The following is a 24,982-nucleotide window of genomic DNA, read 5'->3' as shown; positions in this document are numbered from 1 at the left end:
GGTTCCCAGCCACTCACTCTCTACGAACACCAAGTGAGAGCTGTATTGAAGGCTGTGAATCCTAGCAAAGCTGTAGGACCAGATGGGGTGCTGGGGATAGTGATAAAGAATTGTGCTGATCAATTAGCAGGGGTCCTGACAAGGATCTTTAACATCTCGCTGTAAACGGCCTGTGTTCCATCATGCTTGAAAGCAGCCACTATTGTCCCAGTCCCAAAGAAAACAGCAATTAACTGCCTAAATGACTATAGACCAGTGATGAATTTCAATTTTTTTTACTACCGGTTCAGTGGGTATGGCTTGGTGGGCGTGGTGGGGCTTGATGGGCATGGCTTGATGGGCATGGCAAGGAAAGGATACTGCAAAATCTCCATTCCCACCCCACTCCAGGGGAAGGATATCACAAAATCTCCATTCCCACCCCTCTGGGGCTACCCAGGGGTGGTATTTGCTGGTTCTCTGAACTACTCAAAATTTCCGCTACCGGTTCTCCAGAATCTGTCAGAATCTGCTGAATTTCACCCCTGCTACAGACCTATCGCATTGTCTGTAGTGATGAAATGCTTCAAGAGATTGGTTCTCCAACACCTTAGGACATGCCTCCCATCGAACTTTGACAAACATCAGTTTGCCTACAGGGTAGCCTTATTGATCACCAGCGGTTGAGTTAGATGGTGGTTGTATAAAGTGCCGATGTGTGGATTTTATGCAAATTGCAATATAGTATTTTCTACCTATGTACAATTTTAATCGACTATAGTCCATATAGATTGGAGCTAAAAATTTAAAATACATGAACTGTGAGTTTGACGGAGGGATTTCCACCACTGATCTTGTTGCCGTTCTGCACTTCAGTCTGGTCATGTGCCAGCTATGTGTCTTGGATGTTTTGGTTTTTTTGGTCTATGACCGCAATAAAGTATGCTGCTGCAGTTTGCCTACAGGGGAAATAGATTGACAGATGACACCATAGCTACTGCTTTACATTCTGTAGTGAGCCATCTGGAGAAACCCGGAAACTATGTCAGGATGCTTTTCATAGACTATAGCTCGGCCTTCAATACCATCCTGCCGAGCATCCTTATTGAAAAGCTGACTGACTTGGATTTTCCCTCTTCCATCTGCGACTGGATCAAAGACTTTTTGAGGGACCGGTCAAAAACAATGAGGGTTGGGTCTGTCATATCCACTTCCCTGAAGCTTAGCACTGGCTCGCCACAGGGCTTTGTGCTCAGTCCCTACCTGTATTCACTGTACACACATGATTGTGTATCGTCTGACCCATCCACTGTGATCATTAAGTTCGCAGATGTTACCACGGTATTGGGTCTTATTACAGGTGGAGACAAAACAGTGTACAGGGGGGAGGTTCAAAAATTATCCATATGGTGCTTAGAAAACAATCTGCACCTGAACATCAGCAAGACAAAGGAGATGGATGGTGTTAGACTTCCAGAAGAAGAGAGAGGAACCTGCCCCACTTTACATCAAGGGGGGCTGTGTGGAGAGAGTTTCCTCCTTTAAATTCCTGGGAGTCTACCTCAGCGAAGATCTCACCTGGAAAATCAACACTACCAAGGTGGCCAGAAAAGCCCAACAGACTCCAATTCCTCAGGGTCTTACAAAAAAACAAAGTGGAACAGCAACTGATGACCTCCTTTTACTAGTCCACAATAGAAAGTGTCCTCACACATTGCATTACGTTGTGGTATGCCGGCCTGACAGCCGTGGATAGAAAGACATTACAGAGGGTGGTGAGCACAGCACAAAACATTGTGGGCTGTCCCCTGATATCACTAGACAACATCGTTAGGGCTCGCTGCCTTAGAAGAGTGAGGAAAATCCTCAGGGATGACTCACACTCTGGTCAGCATTTCTTTATTCTCCTGCCGTCGGGAAGGAGAAATAGAAGTATAGGCAGGCTGAAGAATAGTTTTTATCTGTGGGCTGTCAGGTTTCTGAATGGAAAATAACTTTACAACAACATAGTACGATTGACTTGTGGGGCCAGTGCAAATGTGCAATAAATTCACATCAGTGAACCTGGTTCAGACAGGTTCACAAGAACCGGTAGTAAAATTGGCGGGAGGCCCTGCCCATCACCCCGGATGTCATCATCAGCGATCTGCGCATCTGCAGAAGCAAGGCGTGATCCCGTCGCGAACCAGTAGTAAAGGTAAGTAGAACCCACCCCGGTTCATATGGTGCAGTAGGATTGTGTGTTTGTTAGTAGGATTCACTGGGTTAGAGATTTTTTTTTCTTTTACTGTCTTTCACTGTGAGTTGTATTGAGTTGGGGGGTGCACGAAGGGAAGCTCAGCCAATCTCATTGTACACATGTTGTACTCTGACAATAAAGGTTTGAAATTTGAAATTTTTTTTGAAATTCTGTGGCTCAGGATAGCTTGTCATGGGCCTGACTCATGAATTCTTAGAGGAACTCTTGCCTCACAAGGCCTCCTGAACTCTGTTCTGCAGGATTCTCAGGAAGAAAGGGCTCTTCTGTTGCCCTTAATGACTCCTCAAACCTATCCAGATACTCACTTTTTCTGCCATGTCTGCCATACACACACACACACACACGCACGTATCCTTATCACAGTCACCAGCCAGACTCCAACAAACCGAACAAAATAAAACAATTTATGACTTGATCATTGATGCAGTCACGGTGTGGCTGGTTTTATAAATAGTGCAGCAGGATTTGGTCATGTACATGGAAACAAAATCATGCTGGTCTGATAATGTCTGCACATGTCTTGTTACATCAGTGTTGTCTTTGCCTCGCCTTGTTCCATCTTTGAAGCAGCTTAAAATCAACATTTAGCAGAGACTTTAACAGAATAACAGAGTTGGAAGTGACCTTGGAGGTCTTCTAGTCCAACCCCCTGCTCAAGGAGGTAAATGGTTGTCCAATCTCTTCTTTAAAACCTCCAGTGATGGAACACGCACAACTTCTGAAGGCAAGTTGTTCCACTGATTATGGTAATTGTTCTAACAATTGTTCTGTTTTCTGACAGGAAATTTCTCCTTATTTCTAGGTTGCTTCTCTCCTTGATTAGTTTCCATCCATTGCTTCTTGTCCAGCCTTCAGGTGCTTTGGAAAATAAGTTGACCACCTCTTCTTTGTGGCAGCCCCTCAAATATTGGACACTGCTATCATGTCACATTTACTGTTCCAGTTTTCAATATCTATTTCCTCTCTTCTCTCAACACAATTTTTGTTGTGGAGGCAAATTGCACCGACATTTGATTGCTGATATAGTCAGGGACTTTACCATTTTTCCTCATGAATTTTCTTCTGTTGCCACTTTAGATTTGGGTCTAAGAGAGATCACACACCTGACTTCTGCAAGGCATTTGCTTACATTATGCCTCACCAGCAGTTTCTAGAGCTTCTAAACTTCTCATAGACTTGGACAAAGAACTTTGCAACACAGTAAATTTTCCTTCAGTATTGAGACCTAGAAGGAGGAGACCTAGGTTGAAGAAGTAACAGTAACAGATTTGGAAGGGACCTTGGAGGTCATCTAGTCCAAGCCCCTGCTCACGCAGGAGACCCAGTGGTGGGATTCAGCCAGTTGGCACCACTTCGGGAGAACCGGTTGTTAACTTTCTGAGCAGTTTGGTGAACTGGTTGTTGGAAGAAATCATTAGGGCAGAGAACCGGTTGTTAAATTATTTGAATCCCACCACTGAGGAAACCTGTACTAGGGATTCGAACCACCGAACTGCCGACCTTTCTGATCAACAAGCTCAGTGTGGTTTTGGCTTATTTGAAAAGAACATGAGATCTATTTTTTTAAACACAGCTTTAGCCCTCTTTTAAAAGAGCCCAAACCCTCTGCTGCATAAAAGGTCCATTTAAACTAAAAAAGCAATCAAAAGGCAGTTGGATTCTTCCTGCAAAATGTTACTAGTTCATCACCACATAATGAATTATAGGGTTTCCACAGCTTCTGACAACAGTTAGCCTGACTGTACTTTCTAGTCTTTTTATTATTTTCTGTTTATCTCCAAGAATTTGCACAAGAGAACACACTGATTGGAGGATCAATCTGATCTCTCAGGATCCATCTGTCTCCTGCAGCTGTAGTTTCTATGGCTCTTTATAAAGAGCACCATCTTACTTATGTTCTCAGGGGACCAGAGGAGAGGTGACATTTTGCTCACTCTATGTCAGCTTTGGTGGCACTAAGGGACATGTTAATGAGTGACATTATTATGTAGAGGCAAAAGATAATTATGTACATCTAAAACTATTTATTTGCTGTATCTGTAGGCCACCTATTCCAGGCAAACCCGAAAGGCTTTCCAAAATTAAAAACACCAATAAATATAGTCCTCAACATAAAGCCACTCATTTAGTGACCGTTCAAAGTTACGACAGCGCTGAAAAAAAGTTATTTTTGACTGTTTTCCCACTTATGACTGTTGCAGCATCCCCACGGTCACATGATCAAAATCCAGGTGCTTGGTAACAGGTTCACGTTTATGACAGCTGCAGTGTGCCAGGGTCATGTTTGCAAACAGAATCAGTGAACAACTGTAGTACTAACTTAACAACCGCAGTGGTTAATAACTGTGGCAAGAAAAGTAAAAAAAATGTGACAAAACTCACTTAACAAATGTCTGGCTTAGCAACATAGATTTTGGGCTCAATTGTGGTCGTAAGTCGAGGACTACCTGTACATTACTCCAGCAATAAAACAACATTTATTCATATCTAAGGGTGAAACTTGGGTTTTCAAAGAGTGCTTCTGGATGTTCCCAGTCATGAGGCCACAACACAATTCCTTGGTCACTTGCTGCTAGCACTGTTATTCCCTGCCAGCACTGGTTGGAAACAAAGCTTATTCATTATCAGTGGCTAGCTGTCTACACAGGGATGGGCTTCAAAAATTTTAGCAAGGGGTTCTCTGCCTGGTTGCTGGGTGGGCGTGGCCACAGTGGACTTGGCCTAGTCAGCCTCCTGCACTACAGCGGGGGTGGGGTGCATTTTTGCTCTCCCCTGGCTTCGGAGGTTTTCCTTAAGCCTCTGGGAGGGTGAAAACGGGTCCCCCCAGGCTCTGGAGGCCCTCTGGAGGCCAGAAACTGGCCCATTTCTGGCCTTCCCGAACTTCCAGTAGGCCCATTTTTCGCCCTTCCTGAGCCTCCGCACGCGCCCTGCACTTACCTACATCCAAAACGGGCCACGTGGGGACTCCTGGGAGGGGCAGGGTGGGGTGGGCAGAGCCAGCCAGGAGTGGGATTTGGGGGTTCTCCAAATTGCACAGAATCTTAGCTAGAGGTTCTCCCGAACCCCTGCGAACCCCCAGCAGCCCATCCCTGTGTCTACAGAACTTCAGGCTTTCCTATGTGTAAGGGTTGGTATTTGATTGTTTCTATGGAATGGGTGCATTCCTCCCTTGCAAAATGTCTAGGGATAACCTGGCACATGTCCTCCATTTCAAACTGTGCAACTGAAGATAATAAACCAATCAAGCTACATGATGGACCTTAATTCCTCTTTGAGAGCCATTTCTGAATCTCAAAAAACACCATGTGGTCCTTTTTCCTTCCGTGCTGCCAAGATATCCTTACTGCGGCACTTAAGATAGTCATTACAATGCCAGCTTTGAGGCCTCTCATCAAACCTAATATTGTCAAAAAGAAGACCAAGAAGTTCATCCATCATCAGTCTGATCGCTATGTCAAAATCAAGCGTAACTGGCACAAGCCAAGAGGTATCGACAACAGAGTTCGCAGAAGATTTAAGGGTCAGATCTTGATGCCCAACATGGGCTACAGGAGCAATAAGAAAACAAAACACATGCTGCCCTCGGGATTCCGGAAATTTCTTGTTCACAATGTCAAAGAGCTAGAGGTGCTAATGATGAGCAACAAGTCATTTTGCGCAGGAATTGCTCATAACGTTTCATCCAAGAACCGGAAGATAATTGTGGAGAGAGCAGCTCAGCTTGCTATCAAAGTTACCAATCCAAATGCCAGACTGCGCAGTGAAGAAAATGAATAGTTTGTCTTGAACAACTATATTTAATAAAGTATAAAATTTGAAAAAAACCAAAAAAAAAAACACACACCATGTGGGAGGGGAAACCAGAGGGTGTTTTTTAAGATTACTGGCAAGGCTAAGCAGAGCAAAATATTTTTTAAAAAAACAAAAGCTTGTTGTCCATGTGTTACATAGTGGCACCTTTTCTATTTATCCAATGTTTCCGTGGTTTCCCTGGAGAAGATGAATGTGCCAACTCTGACAAAGTTAGAATCCATTCTATATATGAACATCCAGAGGCCCAGTCCTGGATTCCCATTATTTTCCTCCATTGTGCACTCAGCTTTAATAAAACACTCCTTGGCTGAGTAGCATTCTTTTGTCCCTATAACCGTTGTGAAGCTTTACCATTTTCTCATTAGCATGACACTGTAACAAACACAGATTGGTCCCCATTTAGTCACAGGCAACCCCCATCTGCAACGGTCATCGGTTGATTAAAACTCTATTGAAAACAGACACACATTCGTGATGCTTGGGATTTTCCCTCTCATAGTTTCATAGCAGAACAAAAAAAAATGCTTCTTGAGGAAGAGAGAAAAATAATAATAAATCCTACGCGGTTTGCCTCTGTAGCTTTTGATTTCCAAGATCCTTTGACCTGTCCTTGCCTTTTCTTCTCTGTAGCACAGTATATTTTTGTAGGTTTTAATTATTGTTAAGATTGACTAAGAGTTTCCTGAATTTCAGTTTGGAATATGATAATTGAAAGCGCTGTGCATGCCACAAAGTCTCATGCATTTCTCATTAGAAACTTTTTTCACTTTTTCAATATTGCTGAAGCAGCTGCAAAAAGTAGCCCGCATGACTCAAATTCATAAAGATTTATCCTCATCTGAAACTAGCTCTGACCTTACATGCATTCATTATCTTAAGGGACTTCCATCTTTCTTGGAAAGCCAGGCTGATTGACCTTACAAGTTAATCAGCTTCTCCAGGGAAAACATTCTGCAACAATTTTTCTCAGGGACAAAAGTTAACCAGGTGATCCCAAAGGTGCTTTTTAAAAAAGCAACTGGACTTTGTTTTTCCTTGAAAACGTTTCGCTTCTCATCCAAGAAGCTTCTTCGGTTTCTTCAATCAGAACTGAAGAAGGCTTCTTGGATGAGAAGCAAAACATCTTTAAAGGAAAAAGAAAGTCCAGTTTCCTTTTGAAAAAGCATCTTTGGGACAACTATGACCAGGATGACTGAGAATCTCTACAGACATTTAACACAGTGATGTGAAGAGTTAGGTATCAGATATGCTGGTTGGGGAGACTATTGGATTATGCAAAGAGAAGATTATGGGAAAGGCCATGGCAGAGTAATACAAGAGTTATATTTCAGGAAAGGGGACAAAACTAGCATCCATAGGCCAGTTAAAATCTTATTCTGTGTGGAATAACTCTAAACCCATGTTTAGAGTTACACACATAGGTTTTCTTCAGGTACAAGGACCTATGTGCCAAGTTATTAGAAGGTAAGGATCTGCTCTACAGCCTCATGAACCTTTCCCTGTATAAATGCTCTATTTCCCCCCCTCTTTTTAGGGGGAGGAGAATTTTATGATGTTTTTGTTTGAATACAAATTTGGATTTGCTGTGACAAAGGCCATAATTTAGAAACATTAGAAATAAATTACGGGTATGATCCAAGGCAGGGATCTTCAACCTTGGCCACTTTAAGACTTGTGGACTTCAACTCCCAGAATTCTCCCAGAATTCTAGGAGTTGAAGTCCACAAGTCTTAATGGCCAAAGTTGGAGACCCCTGATCCAAGGGGTGTTCCACTAACGCATTTCTGGTTGCACATTTCAGATATGAAGGTTTGCAATGGGGGCAAGACTCACAACAGGTGAGATTAGAGATTTATTTGCAATATTTAACATAGATAGTATCTGGCTAACCTTAGAAGCCAGGCTCAGAAACTAAACGAGGTCAGGCATGATTAATCCTTGACCTATCAAGAAATAACAGGACAGTATGCTATCTTGTACTGGATTATTAAAAAAAATAATAAAAGCAGATAGGGGCATCTCTGAACAGCTATCAAGAGGTTCCCATTTCAGAAGTCAAAGTATCCAATGAATTTGGCAATAAGAAAAAAATCAGGGAGTTTTCTCAGTGAACATTTATCCAAAGCTACATCCCACTTGTGCAAATAAATTAGCCTGGAAAAAAAAGAAAGAAAAATTCCTTTCTTAATATAGAAACTGGGGACACACTAAGAGGTTGCTTGATTAGCATGTCCTTTTTTCTTCAAATCATCTCATTTCCCCAAATCTCTGGAATCAGGTTGCCTAGTTCACTAAGAAAATGCCATACCTATGAGGCGCTTACCCCCCCACCCTCCACCCAGGAGCTTCTGAAGTTCTTTTGGTCTTCAGACAGAGAGAATCCCAACCTTTGAGCAGCTGAAGGAGGGCTTCAAGCCTCTCTGTGTGAGCCATCTGTCACTATGAGATGCACAATCAGTTTAGTGACTCCCATGTCTAAACAAAATGCATACCCACCTCAGCAGCTGCAACGAGCCCATTGTTTCTTTCAGGCCAGTGAACATTTTTATCTTCACCCCCTCCCATGTCATCTTGCCTCCCACCAGCTGCTCCACTAGCTTGGTGGATTTCCGTTACACTTTATGGGACTTGAATAGGGGCCATTTCCTAATCTGGCATTTCTTTTTTAAAACAGTGATCTGGTCACTTTGCATAATAGGACTGTAGATCTATATGTGGAACACTCGGGGATTTTTTAAATATTTACTTTAAGGATGCATAGCTCAGAATATTCAGGTCTGTGATGCCCAAATCTTCTGAGGACAAAGGACCATTCTGGAAAATCACATACAGTATGTAACAATTGTTCCTAATTTTTTTTACAGAGAGAGAGAGAGAGAGAGAGGGAGAGAGAGAATCTTTAGACATATACTGTACATACTGTAACAAACGTAAAAAAAGAATCTGATCATTATACGATATTTTATTACAATGCCATCCCCAAAAGTAAAGAAGCAATCAAAACAATAAAACGATAATAAATTTGAGAAGAGGAATGTGATGTATTTGTTGACACCTCTCAGTGCACAAGATGGGTACTTTTTAAAAGGTTAACTGGGGATTTAAACTTGTACTTTTAAAGCCACTGAGGTTTACGTGTGGTTAGATTTGATATCTTCAGACAAATCATACATAACAGATACACTCTTCCGATAAGAATTTTCTGTCTGGACGTATAAATTGCCCTTTATAGTTGTGTAGGCCCTTTTAAGACAACCTACGGAGCACTAGAGCTTTTCACACATCCCACCCAATTCTCCTTGTAATTTGGAACTTCTGCCTGTGACACACCTCATCTGTTCCATCACGTTTCTATCAGCGGCCACACCGGACTTTTTTTTTTCTTGTAAGAAGTGGGAAAATTTTTTCTCTTACAACAGTTGTTGCAGCTGCCCTAAAAGGAAGAGGAAACCCATGAGCTAGCAAGCATCTGCCAGTGAATGCTTCGCTTAGCTCTGCCCTCTGACTGTGATGCTTTTTCCTGTTGTTCTGACGTTGTGACTTTCCACCTGCCTCCTCAACTACAACCACCAGCAGTCATTCCGAATGCGGCACATGTGGGCTGAACGGTTGAATCCTCAGTGCTCTCCAGTGAGATACAGTAGATACTGCCAAGTGGTTATGCTGCTGTTCTCCTCCTCTGCAGTTCGCGTAAAGTGAAAAAACCTCAGCCAGAGACCCTTTCCCGGTAAGTTTGTAAGATAAGCATATGGATTTGATCAGGATAGTTCTCTACTTTAGGGCTTTGAATCAGAAAAAAAGTTTCAGATTGCTTTCAGCCCCAATCCCTGACCAGTTTAGCTACGTAGTACTGCTGACAAAATGCTTGTTCATAATGAACTCCGGGACAAGGCTTGACTGACTGATAAATTCTTAGCATATACCATATGACTTGTTTTATTTTAGCTGGTTTTTCATGTCTTCCCTGGCTGTTTCAAACTGTAGAACATTCGTTCAACTTATTATGTGATTAACAAGTGGTTTTTCAGAGCTGCTATAACACTGTGCTGTGAAGGACTATCTGTAGGATTTGTTCATTCAGATTTATTGCAGCAAGTTACAATTTTTTTTTTCCAAAGTGAGAGTGGATCTGCTGTCTTTAGAGTGGTCAAGCCTCCTTTTTGTTTTGGGCATTTGTTTTTCTTTCTTCAGAAATCAGAAACAATGAATAGGAAAAAATGAATTACTTAGGCCGGCACCTCTGTCTTAAATTGCTTTTGTCTGTATCGAATTTAATTTTGCAATGGAAAAAAGTATGGTTGTGTGCTTTAGCAGAGATTGCTAATATCATTCTTGTCTTCTGAAATAGGCAAACAAGAGGAATTCAGGGAAGCAAGTTCATTAAAGCTGTAACAGTTTGATTACTGATGAAGGTGCTAAGCAGTTGCAATGCAGTGAGTGCCTTTTCTCTTCATGTTCTTCTCTCTAGAAGTGTTACAAATTAGTGCTGTTGAAACCAGATGATTTCTGATTGTATTTTTCCTTTGTTTTACTTTACAGCCCAAAAGTTTAAATGCAAAAGAGATGGAGGCTTTAACGGCACACTCTTCAGAGGTAAACACACATAAAGCCCTTTGCCGTTTCTATGTATTAGAGTTTGTGATTGTAAGCATACTTCTTATGGGACTCTGGGTGACTTATTTCTGAGTAAACTCACTCAGAATTGTACAACACATCCTATGCTTTTGTAAAGTCATGGTCAGTCATTCCTGCTAAGCTTTAGCTTGGGGGGGTCATTATTTTTAATAGCACTGTAATTCTAGTCAATATTTTATAATAGTATACCTGATCCTTTGCTTGCACCTTTATAGTTACCAAATTCAAATCACTTTAAAGACTGAATGAAATGAAAACTCCTAAACTATCATCCACACTCATTACAAATTTGGGGAAATCTGTTTAGACATGAATGAGTGTGTTACGCTCTCTGCTACAGTTCAAGCCAAAGGAACGAGATTTGTGCTCATAATAGAGTGTTGAATAATAGAGGGTTGAACAGAAATATGTAAGGCTGTGGTCTGGATTATAATATCCAAATGCTAAACACCTGTTACTTCAAAAACCTATTAATTTCAGTGAGCCTGTTTCCAGTGCATTCCATTAGCAATCACTTTATAGCCTTACTTGGATGTATGGCTGAAATCCAAAGAGCAGCTCACATAAGACAGCTCACATTTGCCCTGGGAAATTCCTGACTGCAATCCTCTCTATCATACATTAATTCCTGTCTGAACTGTATCTGTTTAATTTTCTTCTCACCCACCCACCTTTCCATGCAGGCCCTCATTACTCACTCAAATTTAGAATGAATTCATTGACATCAATAGAAGTTTAGTTAGTCCCTGAATAATAAAAGATCCATTGATATCAATAGTAATCATGGCCAAAGGTGTGAAACCAACCATATATTTGCTTGCTGTTTTGGATCTATATTATTTGCAGAGCTCACTAAGGGTTCCTTTAACCAAAGTAAACAGGATAGCTGTAGACAGCTTTCGTATTTATTGTTGCTTCTGTTTAATGTTTGGTTGAGTGCAATTCAGTGTTGCAATTGAATGCATCCTTTTCTGAAACAAGCGGGTATGGGTTTTGTCTCTCTGTTTTGAGGAACTGAGCAACGTGATGTATTACAGTTTTATTTGACTCTATGCTGCATGATGGATTGATCATTTTTACTGACTTTAGGAGGATCTCAAAAAACGTCACTTCTTCGTGACATGTGATAATGAAGAGGAGCCATGTCAGCCGATGGGTATGTGTGCAAACCCTTCTTAAACAGTGAATAGTGCTAAACCAATGTACCTTGAACTTTGTTCTCTACAAGAGAAGAGCATTTATTCTGCTCTTCTGGATGGTAGAGGAAGAGACAGAATGAGACCCAAGTGTCTTTTGGTCAAGGGAATAGATAGTTGACTGTTCTCTTCTGGCACTGAGAATGTCCACATTTTTATGTAGTAGCCACAGGTTGGTGGGTTCTCAGGTTTAAATCATAACATATAATTCTAAATTGCCACCTGGTGGCAATATATATACACCTAAAATGTCTAGAGCTGTAAGCAATCTGGTTGATTGATTGGCTGTTCTAGGACAAACCATAGGATGGCAGGTTAACTACATATTTAATTGCCACCACTGATGGTTGAAACACAGGCTGGTTTCCTTAAGAAGGGGATTGTGGTTAAAATTTAAATATGCAAGTGATACAGATTGCATGATTCCAGCAAGAACAAAGTTGGAGGTACAGAGTTTATAGCTGGTTTGATAGTAGAACAGAATTAAGTGCCATTTTAAATAAGCTAGATAAGTTTGTGATCAGTTCAAAAGTGATATATTTATCACTTTGAATGTTCTCAATCACTTTTGACAAGAAACCAATTTTTACCTCTGATACCAAGAACAACTGTGCTAGTCCTCTTTGCTACTAATTAAGTTTTACAAACTGCATTTGTTTAGATTGAATTGATCTGATTGTTCCTTCTAGAATTGCTGAATGCTGATAAGGAGTACAGGTAGTCCTTGACTTACAACAGCTCATGTAGTGGCCATTCAAAATTACAACAGCACTGAAAAAAGTGACTTAAGACCGTTTTTCATACTTACAACCATTGCAGCATCCCATGGTCAGGTGATCAAAATTCAAACACTTGGCAACTGACTCATATTTATGATGGTTGCAGTGTTCCAGGGTCATGTGATCACCTTTTGCAAACTTCTGACAAGCAAAGTCAATGGGGAAGTCAGATTCACTTAACAACCGTGTGACTAAGTTAATAACTTATCAACTGTGACAAGAAAGGTCATAAAACAGAGCAAAACTCAATTAACAAATGTTTCACTTAGCAACAGAAATTTTGGGCTCAATTGTGGTCATAAGTTGAGGACTACCTGTATGACTATAGTAACTTTCCCCAAACTGTAATAGACTATAAAGCTCAATATCCCCAATCCATGCCTAGCCAGTGTGGCAATTGATCAGAGTAGGAGCTATAGTCTAAAGCAGGGGTGTCAAACTCTGTCGTCACAGTGGCATCACGTGACATATTGTGACTTTTCCCCCTTCACTAAACCAGGTGTGGGTGTGGCCAGTGCATGAAGCATCTGGCCCACAGGCCGCGAGTTTGACAGCCCTGGCCTAAAGCAACTGAAAATCATTTTATTGACAATAGCTGATTCATATAATTCTACAATCCTATATTCATGTATCTAGTGCTGATGTCACTCATTCATTGCACATCATTCCTATTCCTTTTGTTCTTCCAACAGATCGTCACAGGAAAAGAAAAAATGTGATATCTTTGCCATTTATGTTCAGACGATCTACCCATGAATCAGAAAGTCAGGGGCATCTAGAATCTGTGTTGAAACCACCTTTGTTTGATCTTCCTCTATCACTTGTTTATGGTGCTGAAGATACGCTGCCCAAATCTATACAGGTAAATAAGCAGTAGGGTATTGTATTCATCATGTATGAATAGTGCTTTCTGCTTTGGCTGTATAACATAATCCCTAACCTAAGCAATAGGAGGATTTTCTTCTTCCTACTAGTCATAAATGGAAGAAGCTGAATTACGATTAAAAGTTCTTTAAAATAATTCAAATCTATGCCAAACAAACTCTTCTCTAAGGCAAAACAGAATCATGAGTTGTACGGTATATTATTGAAGTTTCATAATATTGTGTCAAGAATCCTGCCTTCTGCAGGGAGAAAGGAATTTCTACTTAAGTCTAGGATAGCTGAAAAGGAAACAGCCTAAAGGCTAGGGGAAATAATATAGGGAGGAAAAAAATAATTCAGAAAGAACAGGGAAGAATTGCATGTAACCCAACCTAGTAAGTCAGTATCATAATGTATATGAATGTTGTCCTGTCAAATACACAATGCTGAAAAGGTGAGCATAGGATAATGATGGTGTTCAGTTCCCGGTCTGGATCTTAATACAGGTGATATTCTTTTTATTCCTGTTCACATTGTAGGATATCCTTACAATACTCTTCCAAAAAGGACCATTCACTGAAGGGATATTTCGAAAAGCTGCCAATGAGAAGGCACGCAAGGAGCTGAGAGAGGAATTAAATGCTGGAGACAACATCGCCTTAGAAAAAAAGTCTGTTTATCTGCTAGCTGTGGTTTTTAAGGTACACATCTATTAATTTGGTTTCTTATTGTAGATCCCAGTTTTTTAAGTATTAGGAAGAGATATTCCTAAAACCAGTGCAGTTAGGAAATAAATTCCGCTATTGTTGCATCTTATGTATTTAGCCTCCTGATAGAAAATGGTAGGAGACAAAGCTGTTGTTTTTATGATCTGTCTATGACTTTGGGATGCACGGTCCCAGGAAAGTGTGGTATGAACCAAATTGAAAGAGTTCCAAGATGCATGTTGGCTGTAAATTGCCTCCCATGGCTTAATTGAAGTTTGTTTCTTGCAGGATTTCCTCCGAAGCATTCCCCACAAATTGTTGCTGACTGAGCTTTACGATGAGTGGATGACAGCATTAGAAAAAATAAATCATCAAGAAAAAACTGAAGCCATGAAAGAGTAAGTGGGCCTCTCTTCAAGAGTGGTTTTTTGTTGTTCTGTAATAAGCAACGCAAATAGACACAGATTCTGAAATCCTTACCTGGACACTTCCAGACAGATAGCTCTTAATTCAAGAAATCAAAAAGTGTTATATGATTTCCTTTTTAATCCCACTCATGCAACAAAAAACTATGGAAGAGAATTATGAATGGGAAATGACATAATCAGTTCCTTTCTGCATTCTATCCTCCTCCCTAAAATCTCATCAATGAAGCAAAGCAAGGTAAAAGTTTTATCTGGAAAATTTGATTGATGCCAGAGAAAATGATATCTAAGACTATAGACTTCAGCTTAAAGTTTTACTACATCTCCTATCTATTCTGAAATGAAAAGGCTATATTGAAGTGAAACTCTATGCCTGCTTAAAATGCACTAATGGGTCTTGCTGTCAAGTAAGCCTGGCTAATAGTGCAGCCTACCCAAGGATTTCCTGCAATTTTTACTCCCCGTCATTCTCATTGAATTCAGTAGAATTTCTTCCCCCAGAAATGTGGTTAGGTTTGTGTTTTGTTCCGGTTTCAGATGCTTTCTTGTGACTAGACGTGTGTGGGTTTCCATATCTTTTATTTTCCATATTTCTTATTCATCTTTATTGAAAGCTGGAGAACTATTCATAATGAGCAAACACTGTAGGAGGAGGAATGAATCCTCAGTGCAAACACTAGCAATGGGGAAAGTAAAAACCTAAATAGTTTTGCAATAATGCTATTTTTTCCCTTCCTTCCCTTTCAAAAGGCTGGGAGAACATGAGTGGGGGAGAGCAGTAATATTATCCCATAATCAAATCTGACTGACTTCATGACAACACAATGCCATCAATTCATTTCAAATTTGAAACTATGTCAGAATACAATGCAAGGAATAAAATGTGCTTAACTCTGGCTATGCATACATTTCTTCATACGTATGTACGTACATACATACACACACACACATATACACAGAGAGAGAGAGAGAGTCCCATGAAGCAAACCAATGAATACTGATAGCCTCTTTCAATGATTGTTTGCAGTTACAATGGTGATCAAAATGTAACTTTGCAACCAGTCCTCACATTTATGACTTTCACAGTTCTGTAACGCAAAAGAAAGTTGAAGTAAGATCATAAGCAGAGTCATGGTTTTACTTAGCAACTGCTTTGCTCAATTGCCAGTCCCAGTTGTGTCCCTAAACAAGAAATACCTGTAATATTTCCAGCTGATGAATACCACATAATGGGGGGGGGGAAACACATGTGCATATTATACATATCTTATACAGTACATATTTAATTATAAGTTTAAGAACATTTCACCCCATAATGGGGGGAGGGGGGAAACACATGTGCATATTATACATATCTTATACAGTACATATTTAATTATAAGTTTAAGAACATTTCACCCCATAATTTTCCAAGAGACAGAACAATTTCTGCTTGGTGTCTACTCAGGTATTTATGTCTACCTGCATCTATCTATCTATCAAACTAGCTAGCTAGCTAGCAAGCTGCTACTAGCTAACTAGCTACCATTTTGGAACTGCCCATCTCCCGCATAGAGAAACTCACAATGAATTCACTGACTGGGACTTTTGAATGGGAATTTTGGGTAACCACTTTAAATACTTCCACATTTTAGAGGAAGTGTTACTCATATAAGTGAATGCAGTTTAACTTTTTTTTAAAAAAAAACAGAAGCTGTAATCTGAGGATGACTTTTTTTTCTTGTGTCCATTTTTGCAGGATTGCAAGCAAATTGCCACAGCCGAATCTTCATTTGCTCAAACACTTGCTTTCTCTTCTTCACCACATCAGCAAAAACTCCAAAGTCAACAAAATGGATTCCAGCAACCTCGCCATCTGTTTTGGACCAACCATGTTGAGTCCAAATTGGGACAAAAGCCTGACACTTGAAATCCAGAAAGAACTAGCTGATAAGGTACCTTGGTTTTCTTTCCACCTGTTCCACATTGTCTTTTATCTTTGACTGTTTTTTTTTTCTCTAGTTACAAGGAAGCCAGTCAGTATAACATGCCTGGCAATGAATCCCTTTGGCATTTACCCGACTCACAGTGAAAGACTTTCACACTTGAAATAGTGGCCCTATCCTGTAGACCTAAGGTTCCCAATCTTGGCAATTTAAAGACATGTGGACTTCAACTCCCAGAATTTCCCAGCCAGTATTTTTGGAGTTGGAGTGCATACATCTGAAACTTGCCAAGATTAGGTATGCATGCTGTAGCCACATTGCAACATCTTAATTAATTCAGCTCCCATACACTAGAATTATGGGAAGCCTTAAAGGGGCACTTCTCTGATTCATCCTTCAATAAAGTGCCTCTCTGATGTGGTATTAAGAAGCTGTGTCCCATTTTTAGGCAGCAAAGTGGAGCAAGGTGCTGCTTCAAATTGATGCATCTCCATTTGCAGAAGACATTTTTACAGAAGCCCCATGGATGGGTACAGAAAAGTACCCTGTCTCAGGGCTTTTTAACTACAAGGATTAAGGCAGAGGATCATGCTTTCTCTGGGTCAAAAGTAGTACCTCAAAGGCAACCACTCCAACAAATGGAATTGGGATATCCCTATAGAGTCAAATTGTGCTCAGGATCTTCATACAACCTGATGTTGTATAAGATTGGAGGAGAAGAAGAGAAAATAAAGGATCTTATGGGGAAAAAGAGGACGGTCCAGGTTACATCCACTATTGACTTCAAGCCTGCTTACCCAAAACATAAATCGCTGCCAAGGAAATATAACTCTCCAAAACTCAAAGCAAAAGTTCTCCATCCTGAACTAAGAGCTCATAGGCAATTTATAATTATCTTCAATAGCTGGTTAAGAAACTCCCCAGCATTTTAAGTACAGACTTCAGATCCTCTTGACTGGGAAGTACAGCTTTCTTAGTTGATTTTTAAAACATGTGATCATTAAAAGTCTTGCAATTGTGGTTTGGTGGAAGAAGCTAGTTCTAGAATCAGGGCATAAGCTTCGGGAATTATGCAACCAGCTAAACCTACAGCAACACAATTGCAAAGATAAGCTTCCATACGTTCAAATGAAGAGGTTAACAGGCCCACATAAACAAACAAACAATGGGGTGGGGGGAGGGCTATCTCAGAAGTAGTTTATTTTTACTAGGAAACAAGGCAGGATTTAAAAGACAAGAATTCTGTATGTTGTTTTTCTGCTTGTACTTTTCAAGACTGGAATTTACATGTGGATTTCCTATCAAAATATTCTTAATATATGGTTCTTAATATATAGATTCCACTGTTGAAATGACTCCAAGTTAATCTCTGATTTACATTCTTTGTTTGGCTTGCATAGGTGAAGGCACTGGTGGAATTCCTCATTAATAATTGTTCGGATATATTTGGAGAAGAAATTTACTCACTGTTATCTAGGAATACTGATAATTCCCTAGATATGACAGGTACCCTGATTTTGCATGTCTTTGACGTGTATATTTAAAACAGTTTCTGGCTAATCATTTTTTTCTGAATGTGCTTAGATTTCATTGAAAGTACTGTTTAACAATGTTTGATTCTAGTTGCTAAGGAAGTGGCAAAAAATAACCAACCAGTAGCAACAGTAAACTATTTCTAAATGTTAACCACAGTGTATCTTAGAGTTTCACAAGACAGTCACCTATCATTAAGATTCCTTTCAAACCAGGGTAGAGAAACAGAAATAACATATGTAAAGTTTTAGGAAGATTTATCAGAAAAACTGGGCCCAATTTGTGGATATCGAATTATAAAATAGCATTATATGATATTTTTTATAAACCAGTGACTATTTCTAAGTTTAATATAAATATGGTTCAATTTTTTTTGTTTTTGTTTTTTTTATCATTTTTCTTTTCAGGGACTTCAGTTAAGTTTTATTATTTCTATGTAACTTAATCCCTTGCCTATATTTTGTACCCTTTAAAAAAAATTAAAAATCCTTTTCACTATGTTGGGCAGGAAGGATTTATTCCTCAATTGCTAGTGATGTACACATACTTTATAGCAGTTAGTGGAGACTGACTTATTTCTAAGGCTGATTCTGTCCAACATTAGTCTCAACATTTCCTTTCCTTCCTCCAGAAACGTCATCACCAAACCAGCATCGTGATTCTGCTTATGACAGCATAGACCTTGAAGGGGAATGCAGTCTCAGTGACCTTCAACCCAGGGGCTTATCCCACACCAGCAGACCAAACAGTACAGAATTGTACCCCAAACAGCCACGAACCCAGATCCCTTCTGCCTTGTCCCTGGCTCGTTTTAAAACAACAATGGAGAAACTTGAGAGGAGGTTCTCAGAACCAGATTTGCAGTCTTCCAAGAATTGCCGGAAAGGCTGTGTGAAACTTCCAAAACTTTCCAAAAGTGAGGATAATTTTATTCTGCAGAAAGAATTGGGACTGAAGGATAGAGAGCTGAGAATGGGAATGCAGACAGTTGAAGAATCTTATCCTTCCGGTCGCTACAGGAACAAAAAGCCATCAGATCTCAGAATCAAAGCCAACTTCCCTGCAGAATTATCAAGTGATTCCTTACTCAGCACATCTTCTTCCAGTTCACTAGACAGTGCTTCCTCTATCTCGGACTCTTCTGTATTCACTAGTTCACCACTCTCATCACCTGCCATCTTCACGAACAATGTCTTAACACGGCCACAGTCCTTCTCTGCCAAAATTTCACATGGAAGTGACAGAGCTGTCTCAGAGCTCAAGAAGCACTCCATGTCATTTTCTGTGGCAACCCGCAAGAAGCTGCTGGCCAAAACAGAAAGTCAAGGCAGAGGTTGCTTTCAAAAAGGCAGTTTCAAAAAAGGCTCCAGAAAAGAAAGACCACTTTCCTGTCAAATTGTTCAAGCAACTCAGGAGACTGTTCCCAGTCCAGAACCCTCAGGTTGTCCACTGAGATCCCGTTTTATGTCAGCAGTTGAAGTGTTTCGACTTGTAGATCAAAATAAACCTAGAAGGCCTCCTTCCTATGAAGAGGCAACCAAACACTTTTCTGCTGTTAGATTTCCATCACACAACAATTTAAGAGCCCATCCTCTGAGGCCCACCAAGGTTCCTCAGGATACTGCATCTCAATGTCCCAGGCTCAAGAAAGAAACAAAAAAAGCAAATGAGAATCTTTTTAATGACAGATCCTCTTTGATCAAGGACTCCCAGGACAAAACACCAGTTGTGGATTTTGTTATTGGAATACATTCACGGGCAAATTTGCCTTTGACCCCTCAAGTGTACCGTCTCAGGACCATGTCTGGGTCATATCAAAAGAACAAGCAAGAATATGTGACGCTACAGAACAATCAGATAACTTTTGAGCACTTACAACGTGCAAAAGAATCCTATGTTTAAACTTAATTTTCTCATTTCAGTACAAATGTATGCATTCTATGTCAAGCATGGAAGCAAGACTTTTGCCAAATATTATTGCCTAAGCAGATATAAATCCAATTTTCCATAAAATTGTATTTTGTCTAGTATCCGGTGTAATGTGTTTTGCTCTTCGGCCCATTTTGTACAAAATAATTATGTCCTAATCTGGGCTTGGTTATTCCCTTGAATGTTAAAAGCATATTTCAAAATCCATACAATAGATCCAGCAGCTTTATCCACTTTGTTCTTATAGCAAACCCCCGCATTAGTTGTTTCTTCTTTTTCTGAAAGTAGTCTAGACAAGGATCCAATATAAACAGAAACAGAGAAGCAGGAGATAAGGGGAAATACTGTAGAGCTCTTGAGTCAATCTCTGTCATATGACCAAGGAAATGTGTGCTTTGCAACAGACTTGGCTCTGCTGCTGTGTCTGGTTTTGGATTTCTCAAGTGATACAGTTTCTTCCACCACCACTTCCTATTTGGAAAGGATTTCCAACTGAACTAAACCTCAGTGTTATGAAATGGTTCTTGCAGTAGAAACAGCGAGACTTTCGGTTTCATGATACTATCCCTGAAAGTTCTAGTAATGTAAGTTTCCTTCTGGAACATATCACATTCGGACCAGCATGAGAGAAATAGTCTGAATGTATAGGAAAGCCTTTCTAAATTATTTTAGTCTTCCCCAACTTCATGCGCTTTGGATGAGTTGAAATGGCAAATCTCAGCTGTGTAGTCTGGGATTTCAGAAAGATGCCGTTGTAACTCATCTGGAAAATGCTAAATTGAAGAAACCCCAACAGAATATTCATGCAGAATATTCATACACAATATTCAACATTGTATAGCTTGACGTTTCCCCATAATTCCAGGAGCTGAACATAACATATGTTTATTATGATTCATCAAACTACTATAAAAATTGCTCATTGCATAATGCCATAATGTGGTTTATTTGTCTGGCTTCAATGTTGTGTGTGAACCCAACCACTAACCAGGGATTATGGCTTAGTAGACTATCCAAATCCAGCACTATGGCTTATTCAAGAAAAAGTGATTAATATAAATGCTTAGTAGGCTATGTAATTCCAACCACTGACACTCTTAATATTAAAGTTGCTTCATTTACAAATATTAACTCAAAGTATATAGAAGGCAGCCAAGGCAGTTAATATCCTAGGAATAGTCAGGTAACTTCTTTTAAACAGTCCCCTAAAGTTTCACTTGGAACCAGAGATGGGTTTCAGCCGATTCTGACCAGTTCTGGAGAATCAGTAGCAGAAATTTTGAGTAATTCAGAAAACTGGTAGTAAAAATTCTGACTGGCCCCGCCCCCATCTATTCTCTGCCTCCCGAGTCCCAGCTGATCGGGAGGAAATGGGGATTTTGCAGTAACCTTTCCCTGGAGTGGGGTAGGAATGGAGATTTTGCAGTATCCTTCCCCTGGGGTGGGGTGGGAATGGAGATTTCACAGTATCCTTCCCCTGCCACACCCACCAAGCCATGCCATGCCCACCAAGCCACACCCACAGAACCGGTAGTAAAAATTTTTGAAACCCACCACTGCTTGGAACCATACTGTTACATGACCAGCCTGTATTCAGGGATGTGTCTCTGTAAAGCAAAAGAGAGATAACCTGAGGTACCTCTGTGATCTAACATCCCTGTATATATTTCCAGCAATGTGGTTATTTTGAAAAATCTAAAGTTGGTATTTTCCCAACAATGTTTGCATTGACTCCTAGAAAACTCCTATACTTGCCAGAATAGTGAATGATGAGCCAGATGAAGTAGAAGACCTGTTCCACCTCAAAGGTGTATCTAACAGAACATCACTTGCATATTGCCGGAGGTTTTCCCCAATAGTGGCAGAAATATTGGGAACAAAACAGGGCCTATCACGGACCTGCCTGAAGAAGGTTGGGTGACAGTAATGGGTCTGCAACCTCCTAAACTCCTTGCCTTCCTGATCTGTCCCACAGACAGACATTTAGCCCTGACATTAATGCAATGGATTCTGTTCCATCCCCCCCTACTCCAGCCAGCAACTCCAGTCCTGCTTACGATGAACCATGAGGATTTTAGTTGGGATGGCTGCTTGATCACAGATTCTGTGACCACCAGTTCATTTTACATGCATGCCTAAGGACACAAAAGTGAATATTTTCCAAAGGAGCAAGAGGTATTGTTCTTCTAGTTCTTAATCTTTTCAGTTGAAAGATATGAGCCAACTGGCAAGCCCAGATTACAGCTTGCATAAAACTCTTGCACATCTCCCCACATTCCCAGTATCAACATTTCCACAGGGCCAGTAGTGGAAACCTCACAAGGCCCTATATGTTCAATCATCCTTGGTGATTAAACAAAAGTGAATAGTTCTGCAGGAAACATCTCTCCAAAGATCAGCTATGTGTATGGACTTTATTGGACTTTATTGGAGTTCTTGGAGACATCAGACTGAGTAAGTCAGTAAGGTATAATTGGCTCCAAACTGATGAGAAGCATTGGCCCCTAAAATCTGCATCCATGGAATCTGGCTGGACGACTTGGAGGTTGAATTTGAACAGAATGCTAAACTAATCAAATCTGAGAATAGGTTAATTGGGGATGAGTGCTTTGTATGAACTTAGCTGATAATCAGGTGTTGGGTGGATCTGATATGGTTAATTAATACAGTACCTTTGATCCTTTCCCACATACAGAACTGAAATATCACATGTATTTATTAACCATGTTACGGAAAATACACACACACACACAGTTTCATTTAAAAATATGTAGAAGAATTGGTATTTGAAGTCACATCTGTTTATGTTTCATACATTAACATGGAAACTAAAAATCAAAGTCAGATTGTTTTCTATTGCTGGTGGGGGTTTTCCAAACTCATAATCAGCATTTATCTCTCAACAGGGATTTGAATTCTTAATCTTATTAAGATTAAAATCTAGATGTTCTTATTCTATGTTCCTAAAGTGTCAGAGAACAAGACAGTTTCTATTTACCAGGCCATTTCTATCAGCATCTTTTCTAGGTTCATCAGCGGATATTTTCTTTGCCTGTTTTGTTGTGACTGTATGACAACCATTATATTCTAGGAAAATGACTCAGTGCTTCCATCTATTCACAGATCTCGAGACTTTCCCCATGTTTTTCTGAGGCTTAAAGTAAACAGTTAAAGTTACAATGATATGACTCACAATTCCTGAATTTTTTTTTGTATTTTGTGAATACATTAAATCTGTCCTCTACAACAATATGCTATTTGTTACACCATTTTCTGATCAAAATAACACCAACTGAAAAAAAGAAGCAAGTAGATCAAGGATGTCAAATTCACGTTGTCATGGCGATGTCACTTGACATATCAGGACTTTTTCCTCCTTTGCTAAACCGGGCGTGGGCATGGCCAGCGTGTGACGCATCTGGCCAGTGGGCCGGGAGTTTGACAGCCCTGAAATAGATGAACAAAATCACGTATGGAAACTTGCAACTTCATTCCATAAAAGAATTCTGTGGGTCATTCATATCATTGAAGTGTCTTTTAATTTTTCTTTAGGTCTAATTTCAGCAGCATAATTCAACCAGAGGCAGGAGAATATTTTGGGGAAGATTTAGTAATGGCAAGTTCCTGTTCATCTAGATCAAATTTTCATAAATTGATTTGTATCTCCAATCTGTCCAGTTTTCAGATTCATCTGTGAACAGTCTTGAACTTATGTGTTACTAGTTCTAGTCCAAACATTAACTCTACACTTCATTCAATTCTTCCTCTATAAGTGTGCAGAATCTTTCTTCTAAACTTAGAAAAAGTTATTCTGAACATGTACAGTATATGATACATGAAGAGTAGGCAACCTAGACCTTTCTAGCTCTTTTGCACCAGAACTCTGAGTATCCCTGAGTACAGTTATGAACAACCTTAAGCAGGAGTGGGATTCAGAAATTTTAGCAACTGGTTCTCTGCCTGGTTGCTGGGTGGGTGTGGCTATGGTGGGCATGGCCTACTCTGCCTCCTGCATCACAGGGCCTGGGGGGCATTTTCACCCTTCCCAGGCCCCGGAGGCTTTCCTTGAGCCTCTGGGAGGGTGAAAACACCCTTCCCTGGGCTCCAGAGCCCCTCCAGATTTGGGAGGGCCGTTTTTCAGACTTCCAGAACTTCTGGTAGGGCCGTTTTTCACCCTCCCAGAGCCTCCACATGGACCCTGCATTTACCTGGCATCCAAAAGAGGCTGGGTGGAGACTCCTGGAAGGGGTGATGTGGGATAGGCGAGATCAGCCAGTCCTTGCAACTACTAGTTCAGTGAACCAGATTAAAATTAACATCCGGTTCGCCTGAACTGGTCCAAACCAGCTGATTCCCATCCCTGGTCTTAAGTTAACTAAGAGATCACTAGTTACACATTGGAATTCAAGCTCCATGAAGATGATTTACTATTTCAGAAATATTTTGAAATTAAAATTAATGAGAAAAATGATACACTGCAACTTTGGGGAAAAGCTGTCCCAACTGATTATAAAAGCCCACATATGTAATACACCCAGCTAGAACCCTACAGTCCAGAAATACCATTCAGCTCAACATGGTGAATTCATAGCCATCCTAAGCCCAGCACTATCTCTTAGCCTTCGGTGTCCCCTTAGCACTCTCTAGGCACAGGTTGTATTGCTGAAGACACGGATGGCAGACAAGTCCTGTCTGAAGTCTTCAAGATGCACCATCATAGCCAGTCCCCACCACAGCATGCAGGGCTCTTTCATCTGTTGTGCAAGAACTCAAATTTCAATGGACTGAAGGATCCACCATACTGTGGTACCACATGATCAAAAATAGGCAGGGCTGGCACCTCATTTTAGAGAAGTGGGAGCTGAAAAGGGTAGAAGTTGCCTTAAATTTCTCCCTCTTTTGCCCTATTACTCCCCCCCTCCCCATCAAAACTACAA

At 40.3% G+C, this 24,982-nt stretch overlaps 1 protein-coding gene and 1 pseudogene across 1 annotated transcript; both read left to right on the top strand.

The window, feature by feature from the left end:
• The first annotated feature begins 5,567 nt into the window (after positions 1-5,567).
• Positions 5,568-6,076, top strand: LOC117671467 (large ribosomal subunit protein eL32 pseudogene; annotated as a pseudogene).
• A 3,395-nt stretch (positions 6,077-9,471) lies between these two features.
• TAGAP (T cell activation RhoGTPase activating protein) lies at positions 9,472-20,146 on the top strand. Its single transcript, XM_034428547.3, has 10 exons — positions 9,472-9,779; positions 10,401-10,485; positions 10,592-10,645; positions 11,777-11,843; positions 13,355-13,524; positions 14,066-14,227; positions 14,522-14,631; positions 16,397-16,592; positions 17,984-18,089; positions 18,748-20,146. The coding sequence occupies exons 2-10, from the start codon at positions 10,459-10,461 to the stop codon at positions 20,016-20,018; spliced, it is 2,163 nt and encodes a 720-aa protein (XP_034284438.2). The 5' UTR covers positions 9,472-9,779; positions 10,401-10,458; the 3' UTR covers positions 20,019-20,146.
• Positions 20,147-24,982: the final 4,836 nt, after the last annotated feature.

Source organism: Pantherophis guttatus, chromosome 1 (assembly GCF_059756535.1).
Source record: "Pantherophis guttatus breed Tessera chromosome 1, ASM5975653v1, whole genome shotgun sequence".
Classification (NCBI taxonomy): Eukaryota; Metazoa; Chordata; class Lepidosauria; order Squamata; family Colubridae; genus Pantherophis; species Pantherophis guttatus.
This window is presented reverse-complemented; position numbering and strand designations above follow the sequence as displayed.

Coding starts and splice junctions, on each gene's coding strand:
- TAGAP (XM_034428547.3), top strand. CDS start 10,459: ATGAAGGTGCTAAGCAGTTGCAATGCA. Junction 10,646..11,776: donor TAACGGCACACTCTTCAGAG/GTAAACACACAT, acceptor TACTGACTTTAG/GAGGATCTCAAAAAACGTCA. Junction 13,525..14,065: donor CGCTGCCCAAATCTATACAG/GTAAATAAGCAG, acceptor TTCACATTGTAG/GATATCCTTACAATACTCTT.